The sequence below is a fragment of the Notolabrus celidotus genome, chromosome 21 (assembly GCF_009762535.1).
Source record: "Notolabrus celidotus isolate fNotCel1 chromosome 21, fNotCel1.pri, whole genome shotgun sequence".
Classification (NCBI taxonomy): Eukaryota; Metazoa; Chordata; class Actinopteri; order Labriformes; family Labridae; genus Notolabrus; species Notolabrus celidotus.
Genome location: NC_048292.1, coordinates 20,761,318 through 20,786,607, shown reverse-complemented (window position 1 = coordinate 20,786,607; position 25,290 = coordinate 20,761,318). Strand labels below are relative to the sequence as shown.

General features: G+C 42.5%; 1 protein-coding gene across 1 annotated transcript in view; it reads left to right on the top strand.

Annotated features, from left to right (window-relative positions):
* tmtc1 (transmembrane O-mannosyltransferase targeting cadherins 1) overlaps positions 1 to 25,290 on the top strand; it is a 113,785-nt gene that overhangs the window by 75,552 nt on the left and 12,943 nt on the right. Inside the window, exons 8-13 of the mRNA XM_034673877.1 lie at positions 5,123 to 5,244; positions 10,359 to 10,526; positions 10,767 to 10,880; positions 13,811 to 13,954; positions 19,380 to 19,488; positions 19,700 to 19,802. Of these exons, the coding sequence (XP_034529768.1) occupies positions 5,123 to 5,244; positions 10,359 to 10,526; positions 10,767 to 10,880; positions 13,811 to 13,954; positions 19,380 to 19,488; positions 19,700 to 19,802 (760 nt within the window). The remainder of the gene's footprint in view (positions 1 to 5,122; positions 5,245 to 10,358; positions 10,527 to 10,766; positions 10,881 to 13,810; positions 13,955 to 19,379; positions 19,489 to 19,699; positions 19,803 to 25,290) is intronic.

Here is a 25,290-nt window from a genome sequence, read left to right as displayed (position 1 = left end):
AAGAGCGCTCAGTGTGTTCAATTTCAGATTCTGTTATGGACCTCACTCCTACATGAGGTCCGGTGGTGTCAAATTCTGAAACACTCGGCTCTGATTGAAATTAAACTTGACAAAACAGATGAAGTTTTATTCTCAGACTTCTCTTTTCTGCTCATAATATGTCTGAGATGATGTGTTGGCTCATGCGGAGCCCGGAGCTGTGAAAGCACCTCCTTTGTGGAGTCCCCGTGGAAAGATATTCTGTCTTTATGACTTTATGAAAGCAGCAGGGTGGTGCAGAAGTGTGTGATGGTTTGTGTTTAAATGTTAATCGCACCTGTGAGAGCCATCACGCAGCCCATAATGTTTTTATAGCATGTGTGTGAGACAGAGGGAGACAGAGAAGGAAGTGTGTGAATGGTTTGAAGAGATGTTTTAGATTCTGGTATTTTAAACCGTTGTCCTGTTTTTATTTTCACATATTTTATAATCTAAATCACCGAAAGGTTCAAAACTTTTGGAGTTGCTTTTGGTAAAGTTCCTCTGATGTCGCACATCATTACAGAGAGGATTCCTGCAGAGTCGTGACTAAACCAGTACTGTCTAAAAGTCTCAAAGAGGGGCGAACAGCGGACGGGTTTCAGATGTGTGAACAGCGTGGGCATCAAAATCAATGTTCACTGCCTGAGATTCACTGTGATACAACAATCCATTATCTCCAGTCCATGCATTAATGTCCTGTAATCCTTCTCCACGCCCACATGGTCAGAAAGCTGATGGCTTGTATTCACACACCTGAAGCTGTGACCTAATGCACAGCATAAAGGCCAAATTCCATCGGATCCGTGTCCAGTCGGTGTCTGTTCCGTGTCTGGTCCGTGTCCGATCCGTCATAGCGGACAGGAAGTCAGGCACCAAAACAAAATGAAAAAATCTGGTTAATTTTCAGAATGAAACATTCTGTGTTATCACCAGATCGTATTTCACTTAACTCCAACAACAAACTGTCATAATGAGCGGAGCCAGGCCTGGAGTCAACAGGTCAGAGGTTTTCAAAGGACCAGAAAAACAACATGGAGGACGAGAGGAGGAGGAGAATCCTTGATTCAGTGATTACTGCGGGAGAACCTCAGTCACATGACTCCAGCTGTGGAAGTCCTGTGTGAGGCTAGGTTTCACCCAGTGGTCATCGTTGGAATTGCATTTATGCTCAAAACTGTTATTTAGTGCAGTGGTTCCCAAATTGTGGGTCGTGACATGCCTTCCAAAAAACAATGAACATTTTGAATTACTTAGAATTGCATATTTTATAATTTTAAAAACATCTACAAAAACTGAAGTGCAATCCATGCATTTAAAAAAATGTCATGTTTAATTTACAGCTGCACAGTGAACACATCAGACCAGCTAGAAGCTACAGTGCAAACATGAACCTTTTTAATTTGTCCGATTAGTTCTCCTGTGCGGCTGTAACATTTTAACCACCTCAGTTTCTGGCACCGTTATTTTTTGGGGGCTTGGGCTAAAAAAATTGGGACTTCCTGATTTAGTGTATCAAACATCAAAAATCAAATCAAACTCCTTTACCAGACTCCTTTGAAAAACAGTATGTTTACTTTGCAGACCACATGAGTTGTTGGTCCACCAATTTTATTATTTTATTATTTTTTGTTTTATTTTATTTAACCAGGAGAAATCCACATTGAGATTAAATATCTCTTTTTCAAGTTTGTCCTGGCCAAGATCAACAGCGGCACATTCCAGAAAAGTTACAGACAAACAACACATAATTCTAAAACACTACAACATATCATGGGTTTCAGAACAAAAGTCATCAGTCAAAGCATCTACAAACTGAAACATCTTCCTCAAGAGCCTTCAGTCTGCTTTTAAAAACATTTAAAGAGACAAGCTCACTCAAGCCCAGGCTCTCCTGCAAAAGGTTCCAGGCTGCAGGAGCAGCGTGTCTAAAACTCTTTTTACCCATTTCAAGATGCACTCTGGGGACTGAAAGCAAAAGCAAGTTTATTTTTACAAAGTGAACGAATATTCCAAAAATCATTGCCCATCCCTAGTAATTAGAGGTATTTAGTGCTTTTTAAATAGCTTATATCGAACACAATGTTCAGATGCACACCACAACACGACTAAACTAACCAACAGGGGCAGAAGTAGACTAGCAACTCCCATGATCTGAAGGTAAATACCTTAATTTGAATGCTTTGTATTCAGAAATTCAGTTTCTAAGAGGAAAATCTCCGTGTCCACAAATCAGACACCTTTTTTTCATCAAAGCCATCGGAACAACATGGGAGTTGCTGGTTACACTCCATCCATCAGTTGTTGTGTGTTTATAAAAATATTGTGGCATCAAAAGTAACTTTTCAAAAAAACAAAGTCCCCGATTAACCAGAACTAGAAGAGCAACTCCATCTTTCTGTGGGGTGAGATTTCTACCTGTGTCGGTAGAGTCGGGAGGCTCTTAAGAGAGAGATGTTTCATCAGCCTACTCTCCAACAGAAAGGTCTCTCTCTGCAGGGATCCGCTCTGTAAAGATATCAAACACTGAGAACAACAATCTGAGGCTGTCAGGGACTGAAATGAGAACTTAAACATGATATGATCTGATCCATTTGTCTTTAAGATTTGCGTTGCAGCCATTACAACCTGTTTCACTGCTGCAGCCTAAAGCAATCGATCAGGCAATTCTTAAACTTTCTGCACACTCTCGTTATTTAAACCCCTGTATGTGTTTTAACAGAAGGGTTAAAACACAGGAATTTCCCTCGAAGGCCGTCACATTTCATCCCACTCCGTTAGATTAATGATTCCTGTTTTCAGAATCAGTCCCCACACACACACCCACACACACTCTGTAGCCGTCAGTATGAACGTGTTTTCTTGGCCCCTGGGACTGTCTCTTGCTGCAGTTCTGAATTAATTGCACAACGCTGACCCCTGTGTGACCTCAGGAAGTAATTTGCGTTCCAGCGCGTCCCTTCCCGCCCTCTCCCTCGACCTCCCTGCGAATGACTCGGCGCTAACGACCTCACTGAGCCTCGTGGGTTTTGGCGTCACCTCCTTTCTCCATTTAAGGAGGAGTGAGGTTTCACTTTAAATCAAGCTCCATTTTCCTCCATTACACCCACCGGAAAACACAGAGCATGCCCTGCAGAAAGGGAGTGCTTGACCTGCAGGATCCACACTCTCCCAAACACACACTCTGAATTGTTTGGAAACTGGCGAGGGAGGAGTGCTCTGGATGAATTTGGCAGCAGTTTCCACCAGCTCGTCCAGGATTGTCTGCGGGTGCTTCTGTGTAGCCGTTGTCAGCATGTTTCAGCCTGTGTGTGGATGTTTCAGAGCCAGTGGTCAGTTTTAAAAGTGTGTGTGTGTGTGTGTGTGTGTGTGTGTGTGTGTGTGTGTGTGTGTGTGTGTGTGTGTGTGTGTGTGTGTGTGTGTGTGTGTGTGTGTGTGAGATTGTGTGTGTGTGTGTGTGTGTGTGTGTGTGTGTGTGAGATTGTGTGTGTGTGTGTGTGCAATGCCAAGCCATCTGGGGTTCTGGCTTCCCTCTTCTCTGTGGCGCAAGGTCTCAATTTTTCTGTCCCTGGATGGTCCAGCTGGGAGCAGTCAGAGACGTCTGCAGAATAATTTGCCGTAGAAATTAAAATGAGCTTGTTAAAAGTCCTCAGACGGTTGTTATGAGCTGTCAGAATAAAACTCCCACATGAAGACAACATCTATGATTGGATTATTTCCTCCTTGTAGAAGAAAATGTGCTGTTCGATGTTTGATTAAAATATCAGCACACGGTGTCTCAGACTTTTCCTATCTGGGGTTTGGTGGCAAAGATAGTGCTGATAAATGTGTAAGCTGTTTGTTTTAGGATTAATGGGGTTACCCTCAACACACTATAATTTAATATCATTCAAAGGCACAACACAAACGACTCAACAAGGCTGATAAATTCTGCAGCAGCAACCCCGACAACCAAATTCAGCACAACCAGTCTACACGAACGACAAAACTGTGCAATGAAACCAAAATGTCAAAGGTTTTAAATACCGTGCATTGTTGATAAATGTCCAGAGTTTGTCATCAGTATCAATACCACCCAGTTCAAACTTCCTGACATGCATCAAGTGAAGCAGCAGTTTTTATTCCACCTCATCTTTTAAGATTTCTCCATTTGTCTCTTTTATGAATGCAAACATCACATCTACAAGCATAAACAGTGCGCTGCAGTGTGTATGTGTGTGTGAGTCTCATTCTGCTGTGCATCTCTGTTTGTTAATGCTCCTCATGTCTATGAAGTTATGTCAGCACCCTGCCGAGTCAACCATTCAGAACTGCATCAGCCGCTCAGAGAGTCCTGCTCCATTAAAAACGTGCTTATGATGAATGTTCTTCTGCAGTGTAAACTTTATTTGCTTGAAATGTAGATTTTCAGACGAGGCATCGTGATGGAAACACTTTGGCATTTTGATTTCTACTCATCAAAGACAGATTTTGTGAAAGTAGTGAAAGAAGGACCTCTTGATATTGTCTTTAATTAGAAAACAGAATTGATTTTCATTTTATTTTCTCTCAAACATCTACCTGACAAGTTTCTTACAAAATAAAGACTTCCAAACAAACCTTGTTAATCGTTTATCATCTTTAATATCTGTTTGTCTCCGATGCTCTCACAGTCAGCAGCAGCCGCCTCTGATTGGAGCGTCTCTAATCAGCTCTCTCCTCTCTTTTCTCTCATATTTCTGCTAATGAGTCGATCCGCTGAACCCAGCGAGGGGCCGCCGCCACTGCCTCGGCCAATTAGAGGCCTGTGTGCTCAAACAAACAGAGGCGTGATGGGATAACGCGGGAGGCTCAGAGCGTGATGAAATATGAATGCTCTCAGATACAGAAAGAGGAATTAGCTGTAATTTGATAATGTGATCTTCTTAATTGCTTCTCTGTCGAGTAGATGATTGTTAATATTTAAGACAGATTGGTTACGGCTGCTGAACGTGTGTATGTGTGTGTGGGTGTTATTGTTGACAGTGTGTGTGCTGGCAGAGACTGAATGCTGTTATATTTAGAGCCGCTTGAAAATGAAACATCAGATTTGTTGTGACTCACGTCTCTTCGTCTCTCTCTGCAGAGACAGGAGAGCAGGGAGGTGCTCGTGGGTTTGCTGTTCCTGGTGTTTCCCTTCATCCCCGCCAGCAACCTGTTCTTCAGGGTCGGCTTCGTCGTGGCTGAGAGGGTTCTCTACATGCCCAGGTGAGTCGATCGAAGAGTTATTGTCAATATTATCTTATTTTGAAAGTACAGTTTTTAATCGTTTTCACCGGTAGCTGGTTGTAATACATATTTCTGCCAGACGGTGGCTACAGAGCATCTCAAAGCTGTTTGCTAACTGATTAAATAGCAAAAGAAGAAGAAAACATTAGTGCCAGTCACTGGAAATACGTGTGCAGTGCAAGCTGCAACCTCAAGTCTTAAAATATGAAGCCAATGCTGAAGTGCTTAAAACTGCAGTTCTACGAGTGTCCACTAGAGGTTCGCTGCAGAAACACCAGAAACCACATAAGGCGTTTTTCAACCCGAAGAACTTTACCCCGGAACTACGTGCGTTTCAACCGGAGGACCCTGTGTTTATTTCTATTTTTAGAACAATGCTGTTGTTGCATGCTTTGTTTCTCATTACTGAGTCATTAATCATTTATTAGTGTGTGTGTGTGTGTGTGTGTGTGTGTGTGTGTGTGTGTGTGTGTGTGTGTGTGTGTGTGTGGTTGATTAATTTTTAAAAATGTATTATAATTTGCATGACAGCTCTGTTTGATCATCTTCCTGGCTCAGTTGGACACGATGTCTCAATCACTAATGATATTAACATTTTGAAATCATCTGGAACCAGAGCTCTGTGGCTGTTCTTCAGTGTGTGTGTGTGTGTGTGCGTGTGTGTGTGTGTGTGTGTGTGTGTGTGTGTGTGTGTGTCCTCACACGCTCTCTCTAAGCAGTCTCTCTCTCTCTCTCTGCTGCGTTTCCCTCTCCAGTCAAGAGCCTCTCCTCTCTCATGGAGAGTCTCTTCTCTCTGTCCTCCTCTCACTTCATCCGTCCATCATGTCCTCAGTCCCCTCTCCGCTCTCTCTCGTCCTCATTAACTCCACCCCTCCGTCCTTCACTTCAAATCTTTCTTCCTCCTTTTCGTTTAACCCCCTCTATTTCTCCTTTCAGCCCTCCTCTGTGTCTCTCTGTTTCCCTCCCCCTCTCCAGTCCTCCAGTCCTCCTCCAGAGACTGAATAGATGTTTTCTCTCTGGTACCATGAGGGGTTTATCTTTTGAGGTTTCCGGTGCATGAAGTGTGTAAATGTTACCCATGAATCACAACCTTGATTAGACTTGCAGGGTTTTAGATTCAGGCTGTGAGGGAGGGGACTTCAGCTCACAGAACTCCCTCGGGTTGATCTCCCTCAGCGCTCTGAACCTGCTGCACGTTTAACTCTCTGCAGACACTCAACCGTGTTTCTCTCAGCGCCACATGCAGACACCAGGGTGTTTGCATGAGGAGTACTCTGAATATCCAAACCCAGTCAAATTCTGTCTTTAATCTCAGAATTCTAGAACACCTGCTGTTGCTCTCCATACAGACTGTTTTTCCTGCTGACGCCTGATTGGTGGATACTACTCAGACTACAGACAAAGACCAGAACCCTCCTCAGACTAAAATCCAGACCCTGAGATCCAGATTCAACATGTTTCTGAATCAGAATCTGTAGTGACACAGCATCAAGCAGATTTGTGTCTCAGTGTAAATGTTTGATCTAGAACAGATTGTTAGCTGCTCTTCATGCAGATATCTGTTTATAGAGAGAAAGAAATCCTCCTCACATTAACAACCATGGGAGCTGGGTGTCACTACGCTGTGTGTTCCTCCTGCTTTTGCTCTCCATACATGTATATAAGTGTTTGTTGCCATTATCATAGGTGTACTTGAATTTGTGTGTTGCTCTTAGAGCAGATTTAATAAATTAAACAGAAGAAGTCAGAAGAGAATTAATTAATTAATTAATTAATTATATTCCTAAAAATTCAGACAAATAAAAAATAAACACACTTTCTAAATTATTAAAGGAGACTCTGTATAAAACAAAAAAATAAAGATTGTCTTGTGAGCATTTTGCACTCATTAATATTGTAAATTAACATTTTGCTCATTCCTCTATTGCACAGTTTGATGCTCATTGATATTACTGCATGTTGTTTTTGCTCTGAAGCCGTCAGCTTTTACTAATAAAATATAAACTCAGGGAAAGATTCTCTTGAAATGTTCTGATTCTACTCGTACATTCAGACTCTCTCCCGCTCTGCTGAAGCTCTGATGGATGAATAGAAATTATTGTGAATATTTTGACTTCTCTGAGTGAAATGCTCACATGCATGATGGAGTGGTAGCTCCGTCTTCTCTGAGAAAGTTTCTAAAAACCTTCAGAATAACTGGAGAGGAAAGCAGCAGCAGCAGCAGCAGCAACACCTGGCAGCTTCTGGCGGCTCCTCCTCACATTAACAACCATGGGAGCGCTGGATGTCATTTTCCCCCTGCTGTTGCTCTCCATAAGGAATGTTTTTCCTGCTGACACCTGATTAGTGGTACCTTGTTCATGGTTGTACAGCAGCTCTCTGATTTGGACATGTACACTCAGACTTGATCCGATGTTTCAGAAAAAAGAGAGGAACGTTTTTGTTCTCTTGTATGTGAACGCGCTTGTGCCTTCATGTGTGAGCGTGTGCATGTGTTTGTGTGCGTCAGGGGGCATTTGTCTACAAGCTGATTGGGATGTTTTTTTCATGAGAATTAGGGAAGGATAATCTCATGTTCTGCTATGTTGGGTCTGGTTACACTGCTGAATTTACAAGCACATGCTCCACACACACACCATACACAATCCGTCATGTCAGTGCTGATACATCCCAGTTACTGTAAACAGAGTAAGAGGCTTGGTGCTCTGTGATGCTCAGTTTGTACTCGTTCTCTGCTCTCGTTTTCTTGCAGCTGTTTAGTGACTTTAGACGACAAGTTCATCCTGGGAGTTATCACAACTAATAATTAACCCCGTCTTTCCGTTTGAATCAGGATCTCTGTCCCGGACTTCAGCAGGTGAAAGATTTGTCTCCACCGAATCAGGAACAATGAGTGACAGAGAGACTGATGGCTGCACACACACACTCTGACACACACAGCGGGAAACACACTCACAGTGCAGAACAGAGGGAGGGATGGAGGTGTCTAAGCCGGTTAATGTCTTCCTGTCAATAAAGGAGTGAAAGTGATGGGACGGACGGTGTGAAAGAGAGGAAAGGAGAATAAAAAGACGGCTGAAGGGCAGAACTCGCTGCTCTTTTCAAAGCTTAAACTCTGTGTTTCTCTGCTCCTCTTCTTTATTTCAGCTCAGATTTTATTTCTGACTCTTAAAATCTGAGTGCTGAAGTTTCACATTGATTCCAAAACACTGTTTCTCAATGTTTTCACCCCTGCATGAGAGAGTTTCTGAGTCCTACCTTCACGAACATTAACTGAAAGATAAGTTACTGACAGACTCACTGATTTTGTTGAGCTCCATCAGTCCCTCAAGATTTCAACCTTTACTTTTGTTCTTTAAGATCCTGTTGTTACATCTCTGACAGGGTTATCATAACCCCAAGCCCCTCTCACAATTTGTACAAATAAAAAAACAACTATTGGTAATAAATAACATTAATATCAATTATGAATAAATAGTAAATAGAAAAATAATAAATTATCAAAACTAAAATAATGAATTAAAAATAATAAATGAAAATAAAAAAAGTAAAATAAAAAAGGAAATAAGAATTTTAAATAAAAAATGGAAAATTAAAGTTATTAAATAAAATATAATAATTGGAAAATACATTTAAAAAAGGGAACACATTAATAAATAAATAAATACATTTTAAATTAAGATACAATGAAAAAAGGAAAATGAATAAAGAAAGAACAAAATAAAAATAAAAAAGGGAAAAAATAAAATAAAGTAAGTAAAAAGAAAATTATAAAATTAAAAATACAAAAATAACAAAAAATAACCATTAAGTATGGATTAAGGAAAGGGGGGAGAATGGAGAAAGAGAGAGAAGGAGGGGGCAACTAAACCTCATCTGGTTGAATGTAAAATAATATTATTTAAATATTTGTTGAAGGGCCTCTAAGTCTTATCAAGTGACCGGGTTGACCCAGCAAAGTGAGAATTGGATCTTCTCGAGGTTAATATGACTTTGAATCTCCCCGAGCCAGCTGTTGTGTGAAGGCGGGAGTGTGTGCTTCCACCTGAAAAGGATGAGGCATCATGCTGTGTATTTGATTTGGTGGCTTCTTTCTGTGTGATGATCTCCTGATGTGATCTGCGGTGGACTAAAATAAGAGGAACAAAAACTCATGATAGATTTCTATAAAGATGCAACTTTTATGATTTTGCATTCATTCACAGCAGCCACTAAATAAAGAACGGAGAATACAGCATGCATCCGTTTCACCAAATTATTATCAAACCAGTGCACAACCTGCAGTATTAATATGTTTCATCAAACCGGAGCACAGCTGAGGCCTTTTTTATTATCAGTTTGAACATTTTGCAACTAAAACTTCATATTTTATCCATAATATCACAAAGACAATATTTTAAATATTTAGACTGAGAGTTTTTTTTTTAATTGTAGCACATTAGTTTGATGCCAGTGAGTTTAAAATATAGGGTTTGCATGTCCAGACATCCTGTTTTATTGTTAATGTGTTATATTACACTGTGCATTTAGCAGCAGGCGCATTCCTTCCTTTACATGCACATGTTAGGAAAAATGTTGGGGTGCAAAAATAAGAACGAATCAAACGTCCCCTCATCCCTGGAAGTACTCTGCACCATCAGACCTGCAGTTGCTCTTACTTTATATGATGTGTTGATACACATTGCAGTGCTGCTCAGTCTCTCCTCTATCTCTGTTCAACATTTTCCTCCACACTTTAAACAGCTCACAGATCCCTCCATCACTCTCCTCCGTCTGAGAGCGTCTCTTCGTTCCTCCTCTGTGCAGTAGTGTGGAAGGAATGTAAAAAAGCACACACACACACCATAAAACGTGATCCAGGTCAGAGGGTTTTGGGATGTGTGGTTGAGATGTGGTGTTTTTATGTGAAGCCACAGCAATCCATCCTTGGTAAAAATATGCGAGCACCCAGGGGAGCTGAAGTGATTTGGGAGAAAGGCTCCACAGGGGGGGACTGTTTTCTGTCTCACAGGATTGAAGAGGCATGTGCTGAGTGATGACAGAAAGACAGAAAGCTCAAGGATAACACTTCCTCTTCCTCTCTCCTCCTTCAGTATGGGTTACTGCGTCCTGGTGGCTCACGGTCTGGGCCGGCTGTGTTCGGTGGTGGGTCGTTGGGGCACCACGGTCCTCAGCGTCTCCACGCTGCTGCTGCTCCTCCTCTTCTCCTGGAAAACCGTCCAGCAGAACCACGTCTGGCTCTCCAGGGAGGCCCTTTTTCGGTGAGCAAACAAAGCCAGTGAGTGTGGATGTGTAAGAAGCGCCATTTCGTCCTGAAGATTCATCCTGAAAATAAAAAAAGTGTCCGTTTTATTTGCAAAGTGCAGTCAGTGTGTTCCTCAGGTAAAGAAACATCAAAAGGGGACTTTGAGGAAATGACCCAGTCAAATCTGAGTCATGTTTGTGCATCTCATGTTTTCTAACTCCATGCTTCCTCCTCCTCCTCTCCCTTCTTGTTGCAGCTCTGGTATCCAGACTCTGCCTCACAATGCCAAAGTCCACTATAACTACGCCAACTTCCTGAAGGACAGCGGGCGGCACGAGGAGGCCATCCACCACTACACCACCGCCCTCAGGTCAGACTATACTGATGCAGCTCTGCAGCCATGTTGGAAATGCTGAACTCAAACTATTTTCTGTTGAGCTAGTGTGAGGTAAAGAGGCGGAACTAAACTTTTTTTTTAACCAAGCTGTAAACATGTCTATTCTGCTGTAAAGATCGGCTCTTTGAATGGGTGTGAATGTGGTTTCCTGTGTTTCTGCAGCCAGTCTCTAGTGGATGCTTGAGGAACTGCAGTTTTGGAACACTTCAGCATTGGCTTCATAATCTAAGAGCTTCAGCTAAGCTTACATTAGCAAGCTAATGAAACGAAGGCGATGTTAAAGAGAGGAAACATGATTTAACTTCCACATGAGACTGGATCTTTGGATTTACTTCTTCCGGTTTAGATCCTCTTTGAGGCGTATGAACTCGAGTCTTTCCTTGAGCAGAGCATCAACATCCACTCATGTTTTATCCAGCTACTCGCTCAATCCAAAAACTATTAAAAACACACCCGGCTGCTCCACATCCTCCCCAGAGCATCAAACATGGATTAATCCGCAGCTAAAAATAGTCCTGTATTCAGAAAATAAGACATTAAATCAGGAAAATGAAACCATGCATGCGTGGATTTTCAAAATAAAACGTCATCAGTTGAAGCTAAGCTGTTTTTGAAATCCAGATAGAGCTTTTTTCCACCAACGACAAACAATGACGGTGATGTAAAAGTAGATGACATACTTTCAGAACATAATGGATCTCCAGAAACTCAAGGTCACTGCGTGTACCATCAGGCTTTATTTTTTTCCTGTGACCTTTAAGACGGCACGCTCCATTTGCTGGCTTTTATCCCCCCCGCACTATCCCTCACTGTTTTTAGAGAGTGCTGTGTATTTATAGCGGGCGGCTCCGTTGGGGATTAAACCTTCGACTGCTTCAGAGTCTTGATTTTTAGAGTAAAGGGCAAACTTTCGTGTTTCCTGTGATTAAACCTGCTCGTTAATATTCCTCCTGATTGATTACACGGTGTCCGATGTACAGACTTCAGCTCACACACACCTCAGGATGCTTGTCCTTGTGTGTGTTACACTCAGTAATGTCCGTTCTTTGCTCCTGTCACAACCTTGTCGCTCTCCGCCTTCCTCAGACGACTTCATCTCTAATACAAGGATGTTCATCTGTGACGGTGTAATGATGGATTCTTGATGGTCGTCACTTTGGGATCAAAACCCCAAACATATTTCAATAACAGTAATCTGGCAGGGGGTGTGACAGGAAATATGAAGATAACAGAGAAGACAGAGAATCAAACATGGATGTGGTCTCTGTGACGTCCCCTTTTTGTTTCTGAAGAAGAGTTTGAAGCTGTTTGTTTGCGGTCGCCATATTGGAAATGCTGACTTAACCTAACTTTCTGTTGAGCTTGCAAAAAGAAACCTCTGACCTGTTGACTCCAGGCCTGGCTCCGCTCATCATGATGGTTTGTTGTTGTAGTTAAGTGAAATACGATCTGGTGATAAAAATAGTGTTTTATTCTTAAAATTAACCGGATGTTTTCATTTTGTTTTGGTACCTGACTTTCTGTCCCGCTCCATCTGCTCTGTAGAGATTGATGCGTCATGCTCCGGCATCCGGCAAAAATAGAAGTCTTGTGTATCTGATCTGGAGGGCTCCAAACTGCCAGATCAGAGACGCAGCCTGAACGATCAGGTCTTTAAAGTCTCTCTCTCTGCAGGGATTTTCTCTGTATTGTTTTCAGACACAAAACAACCTGAGTCTGAATCTTATAGATGCATTTAGCACCTTCATCTCCATCTCTTCACTCTTCTCCCTCCTTCCTCCTCTTTGTTTGCAGCCTTCCTCGCTCCCTCCTCTTCCCTCCTCGTCCTCCTGAAGCCGCTCAGTGCTCGACTGCCAGTTTGTGGGAGCTCCACAGCTCACTGCTAATCCATCCTGCAAAACCCCAAGCAGAGAGCTTGAGCAGCTTTCATCCAGCTCCAAACCACATCCAGCTCATAATAACCCAAACCCAGCAGACCACTCACTCTCACTTTAATCAGCCATCCTCCTCTTTCTTCTCTGCTCCGTCTTCACCCTAAGGAAGGCACGATGAGGGACAGAGATCCCTTTGAATCCTTCACACTTTAAATTCCCAAAGTTTTTAATTCCCAAAGTTACATTCTCCAAGTTAGTTTTTTATTTGTTCTGTTTGTTCCAGTTTTAAGATTTCAGTGTGTATGTATGCGTGGTCTGACCGGCTCTTCACAGTTATGAGGTATGGATAGATGAGTGGAAGAAGAAACAAGGATGAGTAAATTAAAGAAAACAAAGTTACCCATTGCCGCAGTGTCGAATCTCACCACGCCTCGAGACGGCTCGTCGGTCTCGTGCCACCATCAATGCCTCTAACTATTAAACTGTATTCCAATTTCGTGGCGCTCTTTTGTAGCGGTGATGGAGAGCTGCAGTTAAAGTCAGCAGAGAGGCTGCTGGCTGCAGCTTCACACTCACTGCTAATTTATCTGCTCCATTTGCTCTGAAGATAATCCTTATCACTGTGACACGGCACTTAGTCCAATCAGGATCATGTTCTGGTGTATTTCCCTGGGAGCTGTTATAGCGTCAGAAGATGTTGTGACGGAAGATCGGCATGTCGACAAATCAAATCTACAGTTACAGGATGAGTCGATAAAGGAACCAGGAGCTAAGTGGCTCCTGTGGCCCGTTGGAGTCTGTGTTTCTACTGAGGCCGAAAGTTTCATGTAGATCATGCAAATCAGAACAGTGATGTATGGAGAGGAAATAAAACCCTCACGCCTCACATCGCCGTGCGTGTAACTTCCTTGAGTTTAGAGTTGGTGCCGTTAATGTTTTAATTATCTTGTTTTATTATAAGAGTAATCCATCGCTGGTGTCATTTCCTCTGATTCTGATTCACGTCTTCTTATTCCCTCCTCCTCTCAGGTTGTACCCCCGTCACGCCAGCGCCATGAACAACCTCGGCACTCTGACCCGTAGCCCTGAGGAGGCAGAGCGCTACTACAGGAAAGCTCTGGAAACCAACCCTCAGCACAACCGAGCTCTGTTTAACCTGGGAAACCTCCTCAAGTAAGACACACACACACAACTTTTTAAGGAACTAAGTTTCAACCACAGGAACCAGAGTCCAAATTTAGTTCCTGGGTAGTAAATCTCCCCCTGAATAGTCCCTGTTCAGGAGGGTAGTACTTCACCAATCAGAAACGTTCAGCATTGCAGGCCCCTTCCACAAAAGTTCATGAAACTTTTGGGGGTGTGGCCTGCAAGGCTGTACATACCCGCAGTGTTTTTATTTCACCCTCCATCCACAATAACATCACACACACCTGTGATTCACTTGGTTTAATAAATCCTGAACATTGGTCTTCTCTGAGCCTGATAGTTTGAATGCGTCTCTGTCAGCTCCCGGTGTTACGGTCTGAAGAGTGACCCTATAAACTGGAGACCTTCAGCTGAACGTGTCAGTGTTTGTGTAGTTTACAACAGAAGGAGTCCTCGGGAATGCATCCTAGTTTAGTTTTAATTCCAAATTCCAAATATCCTCATCAGATATTTAATGATCATTTAAAGACGTTTGTGAAGGATACATCCAGCTGTCTCAAGTTAACAGGGTTGCTCTTTAAACTGGAACATCGGTCCATCTCTGACATGGCTATAAAATCTGTCTTCTTGCTTTAGAGTGTTTCAGACGTTTTGAATCCTCTTTGTCTCGAGAGCTCGTCTCCGTCCAAGTGTTGATTCACAAACAGCACAAGAGTAATCTCCTAAATGCTAACAAGCTAACTTTGGTTCTGCACATGACGATGCCAGCTGTCTGTCTCCTTGTTGTATGGCCTTCGTCTTTGTTTTATTGCCCTCTACTGGTGTGGCAGTGTAGTGTCATTACTGTAACTGCTTGTTCAGGCTTTGAGGGACTCGATAGATATGTTAGCATAAAGCGAGGCAGTGCACCAACACTTTGTATGTCCTTGCTTTGCACCATTTTAAAAAGTCTAACTATGAGAAACTGTTGTGACAGAAAAGTCCTCACTGAAGACATCTGAAGGAAAAACATCCTTTCAGAGCTTCACACCTGATTTCTCACCTCATTTACTGTTGCAGCGATTAAAAAGAACCCAACAACAAGCGTGTGTATTTTTTCCTCCCAGTTATATCAGGACACTGATTATTCTCAGTGAATCTCCAGGGTTGTCTGCCTTGATATAAATCTTTGTGTGACAAATCAAATCATGCCTTCTGTGCAGTCTGGCTGTGCAGAATCAGACTGAGTGTATTTACTTTACGCTGCTCCACTGTGCTCTGTCTGCTGTGTTGGTTAACATTTGATTTGCTTTGAATGAATGCTGTTCTTGCAGAGTTTGTTACATTTTGCTTCATTAGGTTGCTCTCTTCGTATTTCCATGGTGCCTGTAGTCTTTACTGTGAAGGTGGAGAGTTTTCCTACTGCTTATAACCCTGAGGTGAGGTGTTAAGATACTGAAATTAAGAACTTTGATATGCTAGCAGTAAAAATCTGTTGCTATTCATACCTGTTTTAATACTCGACTACAAAAACGGAACTCCTGGCCACTAAAAATGGTTCATTTTGAGATTTTTGTTTCTGCACACAGTGTTGGTAAAGAAACAGTCACTGTTCGGGTCTTGTCTCACCTGAAGAGATTCTATTTCCCATAACTACCTGCTAACCATACATTATCCCTCTTATTGCCCGGCTACTAGCTTAAAGTAAAAACACATTGTTAAAAAAATGGATTAAAGATTATTTCTCTGCAGTGGATTTAACATGAAACTGTCCTTATTTAGCTCTCCTTCTTCTCTGAGCTCTGCGGTTCACACACCTTTAAAAATAAATAAATGTCACAACTTTGAACCCTGCTGCTATCATCCCCACCGCTCATGGTTTAAGTTTCTTTGTAGAGATCGCTAACCTAAAGTTTCTCTCACCTGCTCCGCTCCTTGATCATATTGCTGGACAGGATCCAATATGAAAATGTCTGTAGTCTGCCAATTTAGCATGCTAACCGAAGCTAACCACATTGTTGTGATGCTAACGTAAGCTAATGGTTTTACCTCACCTTACGGTCTATGGTGTCAACAAGCAGAAGCTAAATGTGTCGGAACTCTTTTCCGTGGATTGATTTGACATGACGTGTGATCAGTTTGTCTCTGGTGTTGCTCATGTTAGTGAAAGTTGATAACCATCGTCAAGGGGTTTTGACCAATCAGAATCAAGCTTTTCACACAGCCGAAAGATCAGGAAGAGAGCCGGGTCATAGTCAAAATAATCATTCATAATCCAGCCCATTGAGACCTCAGCATCGAGTGGTCAGCCTGTTCATTGTTTCTTGCTTTGATTTCACAGCCAGGGCCAGCCGTGGCAAGAGCAGTATAGGCAAATGCTAGGAGTGCCGGTCATCCATAGGGGGCGCCGCTAAATGAGTGAGGAAGAAAATTTGAAGGTAATAGGAAAAACAATATTGTTTTATCTAATATAATTTGGGGTTAAATTGCGGATGCCAGTAAACATTTAAAAGCTTGTGATTCACTTTTGGTTTTAAAAAATAATGGTTTGCAAATCAGTTTTGAAGTCTTTCAGTGTTCATGATTAACTTGGTTTTGTTTTGTTGTTGTTGTTTTCTTTACACTTTGGAAGCTGTTAGCTTAATTAGATAGAACATGTAGGCTAGGCTTAGATAAGCATTTTGCTTTTTTGCTTTTCAGTCATCACTTATATATAATATATAATATAATACATTACTGTTGCTTTGTTGAAAGTGTATGCACTGTGAAAATAATTGGGTTATATAATGACTGAATAAATTCTGCTACTATTACATTATGCAATTGATCATCAAAATCAAATCTGTTTGATATTCTGTGTGAGTAATGATAGAAAAAGCCAACCCTCTGCATCAGAGTGGAGGAAAACTGGACATTTCTTTTGTTGCATGACTTCCCCCTCACTCCCTCTCTTTGTCTCTGTGTTTCTAAAGAGTCACAGTTTCGGGTTGTGTCCTCATTGTTGAATTTCTATTTTTTTTACCCACTCTGCATAAAAGAGTCAGCTCCAGAAATGTGATGTAATTTAATGTAATGCCTCTGCAGTGAAATCTGATGATGGTTGTTTCAGAAGAAAGACACAGAAAAAGGAAGGTCTTTTTGAAAGCCTTGAATTAACAGAAGAAGAAATGATGAGAACCAAACAACACAAGTCTGATGTTGACAACCAGAGACATCAAACACACACTCCTTCTATGCAGCAGTGGCCGACGAGGATGTGAGCGCTACGTACGTGTGCGTCATTAAATCTCCACTCTGCAGTACTCCACGGAAACACTAGAGGGCAGTGTGGTCGCCTGTTTCCTGTCCCGCTACCTTATCTGCTTCTTCACAGGGATTCAGAGCCTTTTATGTTAATCTACAGCTGATACATGTTGCTGTTTATCATACAGACATGATTACAGGGAAGAATAGAGAGGAGACAGAGAAAGAGACGAAATGTTCAGCAATATCAGGAAGTGCTTTGAATGCAGGAATTACAATGCCATCCAGTGGACCAATCACATGGCTTGCAGTTTTGTTGTTTCGACAGGTAGTTATATTTTTGCGTCAGCTTCTGTGTCAGAAAACGGCTACACAGACTTAAACGGGATTTATACTTCTGCGTTGAATCAACGACGTAGGTCTGCGTAGCCCTTTTGTGAAGCAGAAGCCTGACGTGCATCTCCTCCAAAAATGTTTCAATTAAAGATATGACAATGTACATATTAAAATGTCACATTTTTTATGTTAATTAAATTGTCAACCACTCCCACCAACAGTGCCATGAATTAGCATATCTGTTGCCGAAACCAGTTGATTAGTTGGAGCCTATTTAAGGGCATGCAGTGAACAAAATTGATCACAGTTTATGTCCAAGAAAGTGAACGATGGCAGATCTAGCCCTGCTTGAAGACATTGCACCCCGTGCATTAAGAAGAGAGCACATCTTCAGAGACCGTCAGAACATGTTGGAGGAGTGTGATGAACGGCTCATCAGCCGATTCCGACTGCTGAAGCATGTTTGTTTCTGATTGATTTGCACTCATTAATTACAAAAACAGCCAATTGCAAATATCAACAATCATTAAATTACTTACCATTAGGCGACGGTTGAATATCATCACTTGCACCCTAATTTTGGGAAATTATTCCTGATACTGCGGTGTCTCCAATAATCACAGGCATTCTTTAACCCTGAGCTGTCAGATCAGGTGGTCCTTGTCCTCCTCCAGTTTCCTTCCTTTTTTCTGTTTTTCTAGTCTCTTTTGTCCACTTCAATATCAAACATTTTTTTCTTAACCTGAGCCACGGTGCGAATCTCAGGGGACAGCAGTAACAGCCTCAGGAATTGAAACCCAGGCTTTATTTTCTTTTTGTCATGGTGACTCCGCAACAATCACCTCTATTTCTGCCAAGGTGAAATTATTTTGGTTTTTTTCCTTTTGGGGCCATCTTTAGCAACTCAGTTTTTCTCCAACTCAGCACTCTTGTCTTGATGGACCAAACAGATGTCCTTATATAGATGAATTAGGGCGTGGTAGTGTTTTGATTGCTGGTTGCGGGCACGCGCCTGTCAATTTAGAATTATTCTTACGCAAGGTGGTCAGAACAAAATTGTCTGGTACACGTCATAAATCCGTCGGTGATTTTGCGTACGCACTTATTTTATACGCAGAGTAAGAACATTTCTAAGTATTTATTGGTGAATGAGGCCCACTGACTTTAATTTTGTCATGTTTGAGGGATGCTGTTACACTAAACGTTTCTCTAAACTTGATGAAGCTTTGTTTAAATCAGTCATCATATTAAGACTCTTTAGTCGGAGCGTGCCTCAGAGATACTCCTCTGTTTTCCTCGTGTGTGTTTCTGTTGTGGTCTGATTAAACGTGTGCATCCAGGGTTATTAAACTTTAATGCTTTGTGAAGCAGGACCTTGATGTGTTGCTGTGGACTAACAGGATTGAGAGATATGTCGAATCGTTGCTTTGGTGCTCAGATGGAAATGATCAGTCAGCAGGAAACGTAGAGACATCCTTCACGCTGGAGCCGAAAGCCGCGGGGTCCGAAAGTGAATCATTTGTCACGTCTGCTAAATGAAAGCTGTCGATTCCCCCGACTCCTGACGCCTACTTTAGACAGCTGCAGAGGGTTTCTGTTCATTTGTTTGTTTGGTGGTCGAACAGGGTTGACGTCCCCGGGTCTGCTGCCTCTAACAGAAAATTACATCATTGATAGAAGCTGGAATGAAGTCCGTTATCACGGCTCAGGTCTGATCCCGTCCTGTGACTGAGAGCAACCTGGAGGGAGTCGCCTCCCTCAGGCCATGAGAAAGAATGCAGGTGTTTCTGCAACAGCTGCAATTTTGAAACCAGAGAATTCATCATGTTATCGTGATGATGATGATGATGATGATGATGATGATGATGTTGATGATGATGATGATGTGTTTCAGGTCCCAGGGAAAGGAGAAGGAGGCTGAGACTCTACTGAGGGATTCGATACGGTTCGGCCCACATTTTGCCGACGCCTATTCCAGCCTGGCTTCTCTCTACGCCGAGCAGGTGAAACACACGTACACATTAACACACTCACAAACACGTTACACATTTACCTTTCGTGCTGCAGGCATGTTGTTACTCCTCATTGATGTTACCTTTGATTACAGAGTTTCTCTCTTCAGATCTAAAACCGTGTCAGAGAAGTATTTCCTCGATTGTCCTCATGTTGTTCCTGCTTTAACTCTGTCTCCATGTGATCTACGTTCTCCCACAGAAACGCTTTGCTGAAGCCAATGAAGTGTACCTCAAAGGTATAGAGAACTGTCCAGACAGCTCCGACCTCCATAATAACTACGGAGTGTTTCTGGTGGATACAGGTGAGACGGTGACTCTGTAGCTCTGGGGCTGGTGGGTCAACATGTCAGCATTTCCACATGAGGTTAAATTAACAAACTGATAAAACCACAGACTACCAATCAAGCTAGTGCTAGCTGTATATTTTATACACCTGGGCCCATATGCACGTCCAGCCGTTACACAAACGGGACCATTAGTCTGAACGTACCATTATGGAACGGCCCATTTGGCCGTAGAGTTAGCCGCATGCACGACTTCAAATAATTAACCAATTAACTAATTTGCGCCATGAAAGCGAGGCTAGTGCAAAACTTCATATGTCCAGGGAACCTCCTGGAAAACTGCGCATGCCTACTACACATGAACAACAATAAACATGGCGAGCGGTACCAGTGTGACTGAGAGAAGATCAAGAACAAACTATTTTTCAGCAGAAGAAAAAATTGACATTTCATTAGAAGAATATAGAATGAACAAACAGCTATTATCAGCAAGTTAATCGTCAAAGATAACAAACAAGGAGAAAAGGAATGTTTGGCTTCAGATCTTCAGCCGGGTGAATACATGTGGTGTTTCTGAGCGCACAGTAGAAGACCTTAAAAATTAAATAAGCAACACGAAAGCGGCTTTGCACAACAAGCATCACCACCAATGTGGTCCAGGTGGAGGACCACCTATCCCCCCATTGAAGGATGAGGACTTGTTAACAGAGTTGTTTAGGAAGGATTCACTTCACAGTGTTGCTGGTTGGTTACATAAGAATCATGTTGCGCCTCTTAAATCAAAATTTTCTGTATATTTTGACATCGTCATACTTTTCCAAAGGATTCGTTTGATCCCTAAATATCCGTTGTCTTTGCATATTTCGTCTTAAACTGTAACGCATAAGCACGATGTCCGCCATCCTTTAAACAGCCTAACAGGTGTGGTAATCCTGCCATTAGCACCTGTAATGGTGGGGTCTACCGTCATTAAATGTACTGCTTTGTTGGGGCGTTAACCTGGCTCATGCATACCGCTAATCCATTTTTTTTTCACCATTTGTACAAACGACCCGTTTTCATCGCTGATAGCTGGACATGCATATGGGCCCTAATGAGGAGAACACAAAACTCATCAGCTAACAACGATAGATGCCTCGAGGAATGATGGCCAGCTTCTCTGTAATTCAGAGAAGCCAAGACTTCCTTTTCCATCAGCTGCATCATTTTTTATTATTTCTCTGTGGTGAGTCTCAGTTTCTCTGTAAACAGTATGTTCCACAGAGGCTGTATGAACCTGAAACAGAAACTGATGTTCTTGTGATTAACGGGTCTTAAGTTAGCTGAAATAACAACATCATGATGCAGATTAGTCAAAAGTCAAAAGTCAAGCTTTGTCAGGTCTGTCCTCAAGAGGAGAAGAAAACTACTTTTATAATGTTTGTTTGTTTAATGGAGGTGGGATCCATCATTTCTGATGCTGCGTTCCAGGAAGTCAGGAAATCTAAACGCTGATTGTCTTTAGTGACACAGCATCAAGCAGATTTGGGTCTCAGTGTAAATGTTTGATCTAAAACAGATTGTTAGCTGCTCTTTATGCAGATATAATAATAATAATAATAATAATAATAATAATAATAATAACACATTTTATTTATATAGCGCTTTTAACAGAACTCAAAGACACTTCACAAATAGCACACAATAAAAGACACAATAAAAGAAACAAGTTAGAAACAGTGGAAATAAAAACATTAACAGTTAAAAGCAGTTCTGAAGAGGTGTGTTTTGAGGTGGGATTTGAATGTTTGTAGGTCAGTGGAGTTGCGTATGTGTGTGGGGAGGGAGTTCCAGAGGGCAGGGGCAGCAATGGAGTAAGCCCTATCGCCCCAGGTTCGGTGCTTGGTCCTACAGGGTGGGGAGAGGAGGTTTTCATCAGAGGAGCGGAGAGCACGGGAGGGGTTGTGAGGGTGAAGCAGGTCAGTGAGATAGGAGGGGGCCAGGTGATGGAGAGCTTTGTAAGTCAGGAGGAGGAGTTTGAAGTGAATGCGTTGGGGGACAGGAAGCCAGTGGAGGTTTTGGAGGACAGGGGTGATGTGATCACGGGAACGGGAGTGAGTGAGTAGACGGGCAGCTGAGTCCTGGATGTACTGGAGTTTATTGAGGACTTTGGATGATGAACCATATAAGATGCTGTAACAGTAGTCAATTCTGTAGGTGATGAAAGCATGGATCAGGGTTTCAGCTGCAGCGAAGGAGAGTAGAGGGCGGAGTTGGGCGATGTTTTTCAGGTGAAAGAAGGCGGTTTTGGTGATGTTAGTGACATATTTTTCAAAGGTGAGGTTGGTGTCAAAAATTATACCGAGGTTTCTAACATGGGTTGATGGAGTCAGAGTGGTGTTATCAAATGTGAGGGAGAAGTTTTGGGTGGTTGTGGTGAGGGATTTGGGGCCGATGATGATGATATCTGATTTGTCACAGTTTAGTTGAAGGAAGTTTTTTTGCATCCAGGTTTTAATTTCGGTAAGACAGTCAGTGAGTGTGGTGAGGGTTGCGGAGGTGATGGATTTGGTGGAGATGTAAATTTGGACGTCATCGGCATAACTGTGAAAATGGAAACCATGTTTGCGTATGATGTGACCGAGGGGGAGCATGTAGAGAATGAATAGCAGAGGACCAAGCACCGAACCCTGGGGGACGCCTTTTGAAAGAGGGGCAGTGGAGGAGGAGCAGTTGTTGATATGGATGAACTGTTGTCTGTCGGAGAGGTATGATTTTAACCAGGAAAGGGTGGTGCCAGTTATATTGAGGTGGGATTCCAGGCGGGATAGGAGGATGGTGTGGTTTATGGAGTCAAAAGCTGCGGTGAGGTCCAGAAGGATGAGGATGTTGAGATGGCCAGAGTCTGCAGATAGGAGGAGGTCGTTGGTGATTTTAAGGAGAGCTGTTTCAGTGTTGTGATGGGTCCGGAATCCGGATTGAAATGGTTCAAACAGGTCATTGGAGTTGAGGTGGGATTTGATTTGTGCAGAGACAACACGTTCCAGAATTTTTGACAGAAAGGGAAGATTTGAAATGGGCCGGAAATTTGACATAATGTTTGGGTCAAGTCCAGGTTTTTTGAGGATGGGGTTGACGACGGCAAATTTGAGTGGTGGAGGCACAGATCCTGAGCTGAGGGATGAATTGATGATTCCAGTAATGAGTGAGGAAAAGGTTGGAAGACAGGACTTGATGAGATTGGATGGGATGGGATCAAGGATGCAGGTGGAGGTTTTTATTCCAGGTAGGTGTTTTGACAGTTGTATTTCAGAGAGGAGTGAGAACTGTGACAGAGGCTTAGTGATGAGAGGAGGGGGGCTGGGTGGGGAGGTTGGGGGGGGCGGTGGAAGTGGTCAGTTTGCCGTAGATTATGTCAATTTTTGTTTGAAAAAATGAAAGAAAAGAGTTGCATTTGTCGACTGTAAAGGACGTGGAGGTGCTGTTGGCGGGTCTGAGGAGTCTGTCGATTGTGGAAAAGAGAGTTTTGGGGGTTTTGGAGCTTGAGTGTATGATGTGTGAGTAGTAGGTGGACCGGGCTGAGTTAAGGGCATTTTTGTACTGCAGGAGGAATTCGGTGTAGAATTGGAGATGGACTGTTAAACCAGATTTTTTGTAAAGTCTTTCCAGTTGTTGCTTGCGGGATTTCATTCGGTGAAGTTCAGGGGTGTACCAGGGAGCAGAGTGTGTAAGGAGAAAGTTTTGGTTTTGATGGGGGCCAGATGATCAAGACAGGAGGAGAGGGTGCTGTTGTAGTAGTTCACAAGGTCGGTTGGGTTATCAGAAGGCGGGGGAGGTGATGCAGATATGTTACAGGTGACAGAGGCTGAGAGTGCAAAGGTGGAGATGGACTTAAAATTTCTGAATGATAAAGTGCGTGTGTTTCTTGGGATGGGAATGGGGATGTCAATATCCATGATGATTGCGAGATGGTCCGAGATGTGGAGGTTTTGGTTAGAGAGTTGAGCAATTTTGAGACCAGAGGAGCAGACCAGATCCAGAGTGTGTCCACGGTTATGAGTAGGGAAGTTGATGTTCTGTGTAAAATGAAAGCAGTTTAACAGTTGTAAAAATTCTGTGGCAAGTTTGCAGTCAGTGTTGTCAATATGGATGTTAAAATCACTGAGGAGAAGAACAGAAGGAGAGATGGCACAGAGCTGGGTTAGGAAATCAGAGAGGTCGGAGAGGAAGGATGGGTTCGGCTTAGGGGGACGATAGATAATGGCAGTGACCAGTGGAGTGGGACCAGAGAGTTTAAAAGCAATTTGTTCGAAGGAGCTGACAGGGGGGATGTGAAGTGGAGTTGATTTGATGACCTTCCTATAGATAGCAGCAATGCCACCTCCCCGCCCTTCAGGGTGGGGTTTGTCCATGTAGGTGAATCCAGCAGGTGTGGCCTGGTTTAATGAGACATAGTCCAAGGGTCTATGCCAAGTTTCAGTGAGACAGAGGAAGTCCAGGTTGGAGTTGATTATGAAGTCATTTAAGATGAGGCTTTTATTGTTGAGGGAGCGGGTGTTGAGTAGAGCCAGTTTCAGGTGACGGTGTGATGTGGATGGATGGGGAGGAGGGGGCCGATGCTGAAGGGGAATTTTTAAAAGATTTGATAATCTCACAGAGTTAGAGGCAGATATTGTCTTCTGTTGGCTTCTATTGGTGATGAGAGTGTCTATATGAAACGTGACATGGGAGCAAGGTTATTATAGTTAACGAAAACTAACGAAATAACGAAAACGAGAGGTGAAAAAACATTTTCGTTAACTGAAATAAAAATAAAAACGAGGCTTCACAAAAAAACGAAAACTAACTGAAACTGTATTGTGAGTTTACAAAACTAACTAAAATAAACTAAAATGATAGAGAACATGTCTTTAGTTTTCGTCTTAAACTCAGTATTTTGAGTGGATATGTAATAAAGTCAGAGACTGATCGGATGGACGTCTCTGCTCTCTGCTCTCTGCATCTGCGCGGGAGCGCGCCGAACGGAGCCTGCAGCTGACGGGCGCGCGCACTCACAGCGAGGCAGAACTGCAGGGGGATTAAATCGAGACGAACTCTCTCGCTCCGACTACCTGCCCTGTTTATAACCGTTCCTGTGTGAATGCCCAACAAGTAAGTATAATGAGACGGAGAACTGACTTTTCCTGTCCATAGGCATTCACGTGTGTTAAAACTCCCGAGAGAGAAAATAGACGCCATGAGCGCATGCGTCATCTCATATTATGAATCACCCATATGATCCTGTTCTGTTCATTTATCATTATAAGTGTTAATGGTTAATTGGTGGCAGTGGTATTAGAGTGATATGATTATTAGTATACTTGTAGTGGTAGCATCTGAATCATTATCTCTGTATCAATGATTATTGTTCATTGCTTATTTTATTGTTAAAGATGTATCAGTGAGTCACCATATTATTTAACACTATAGAGGGTCAGTAATGCTAGCCTAAGTGTCTATATTGTGACCATCACCCTTATGTTTGTGT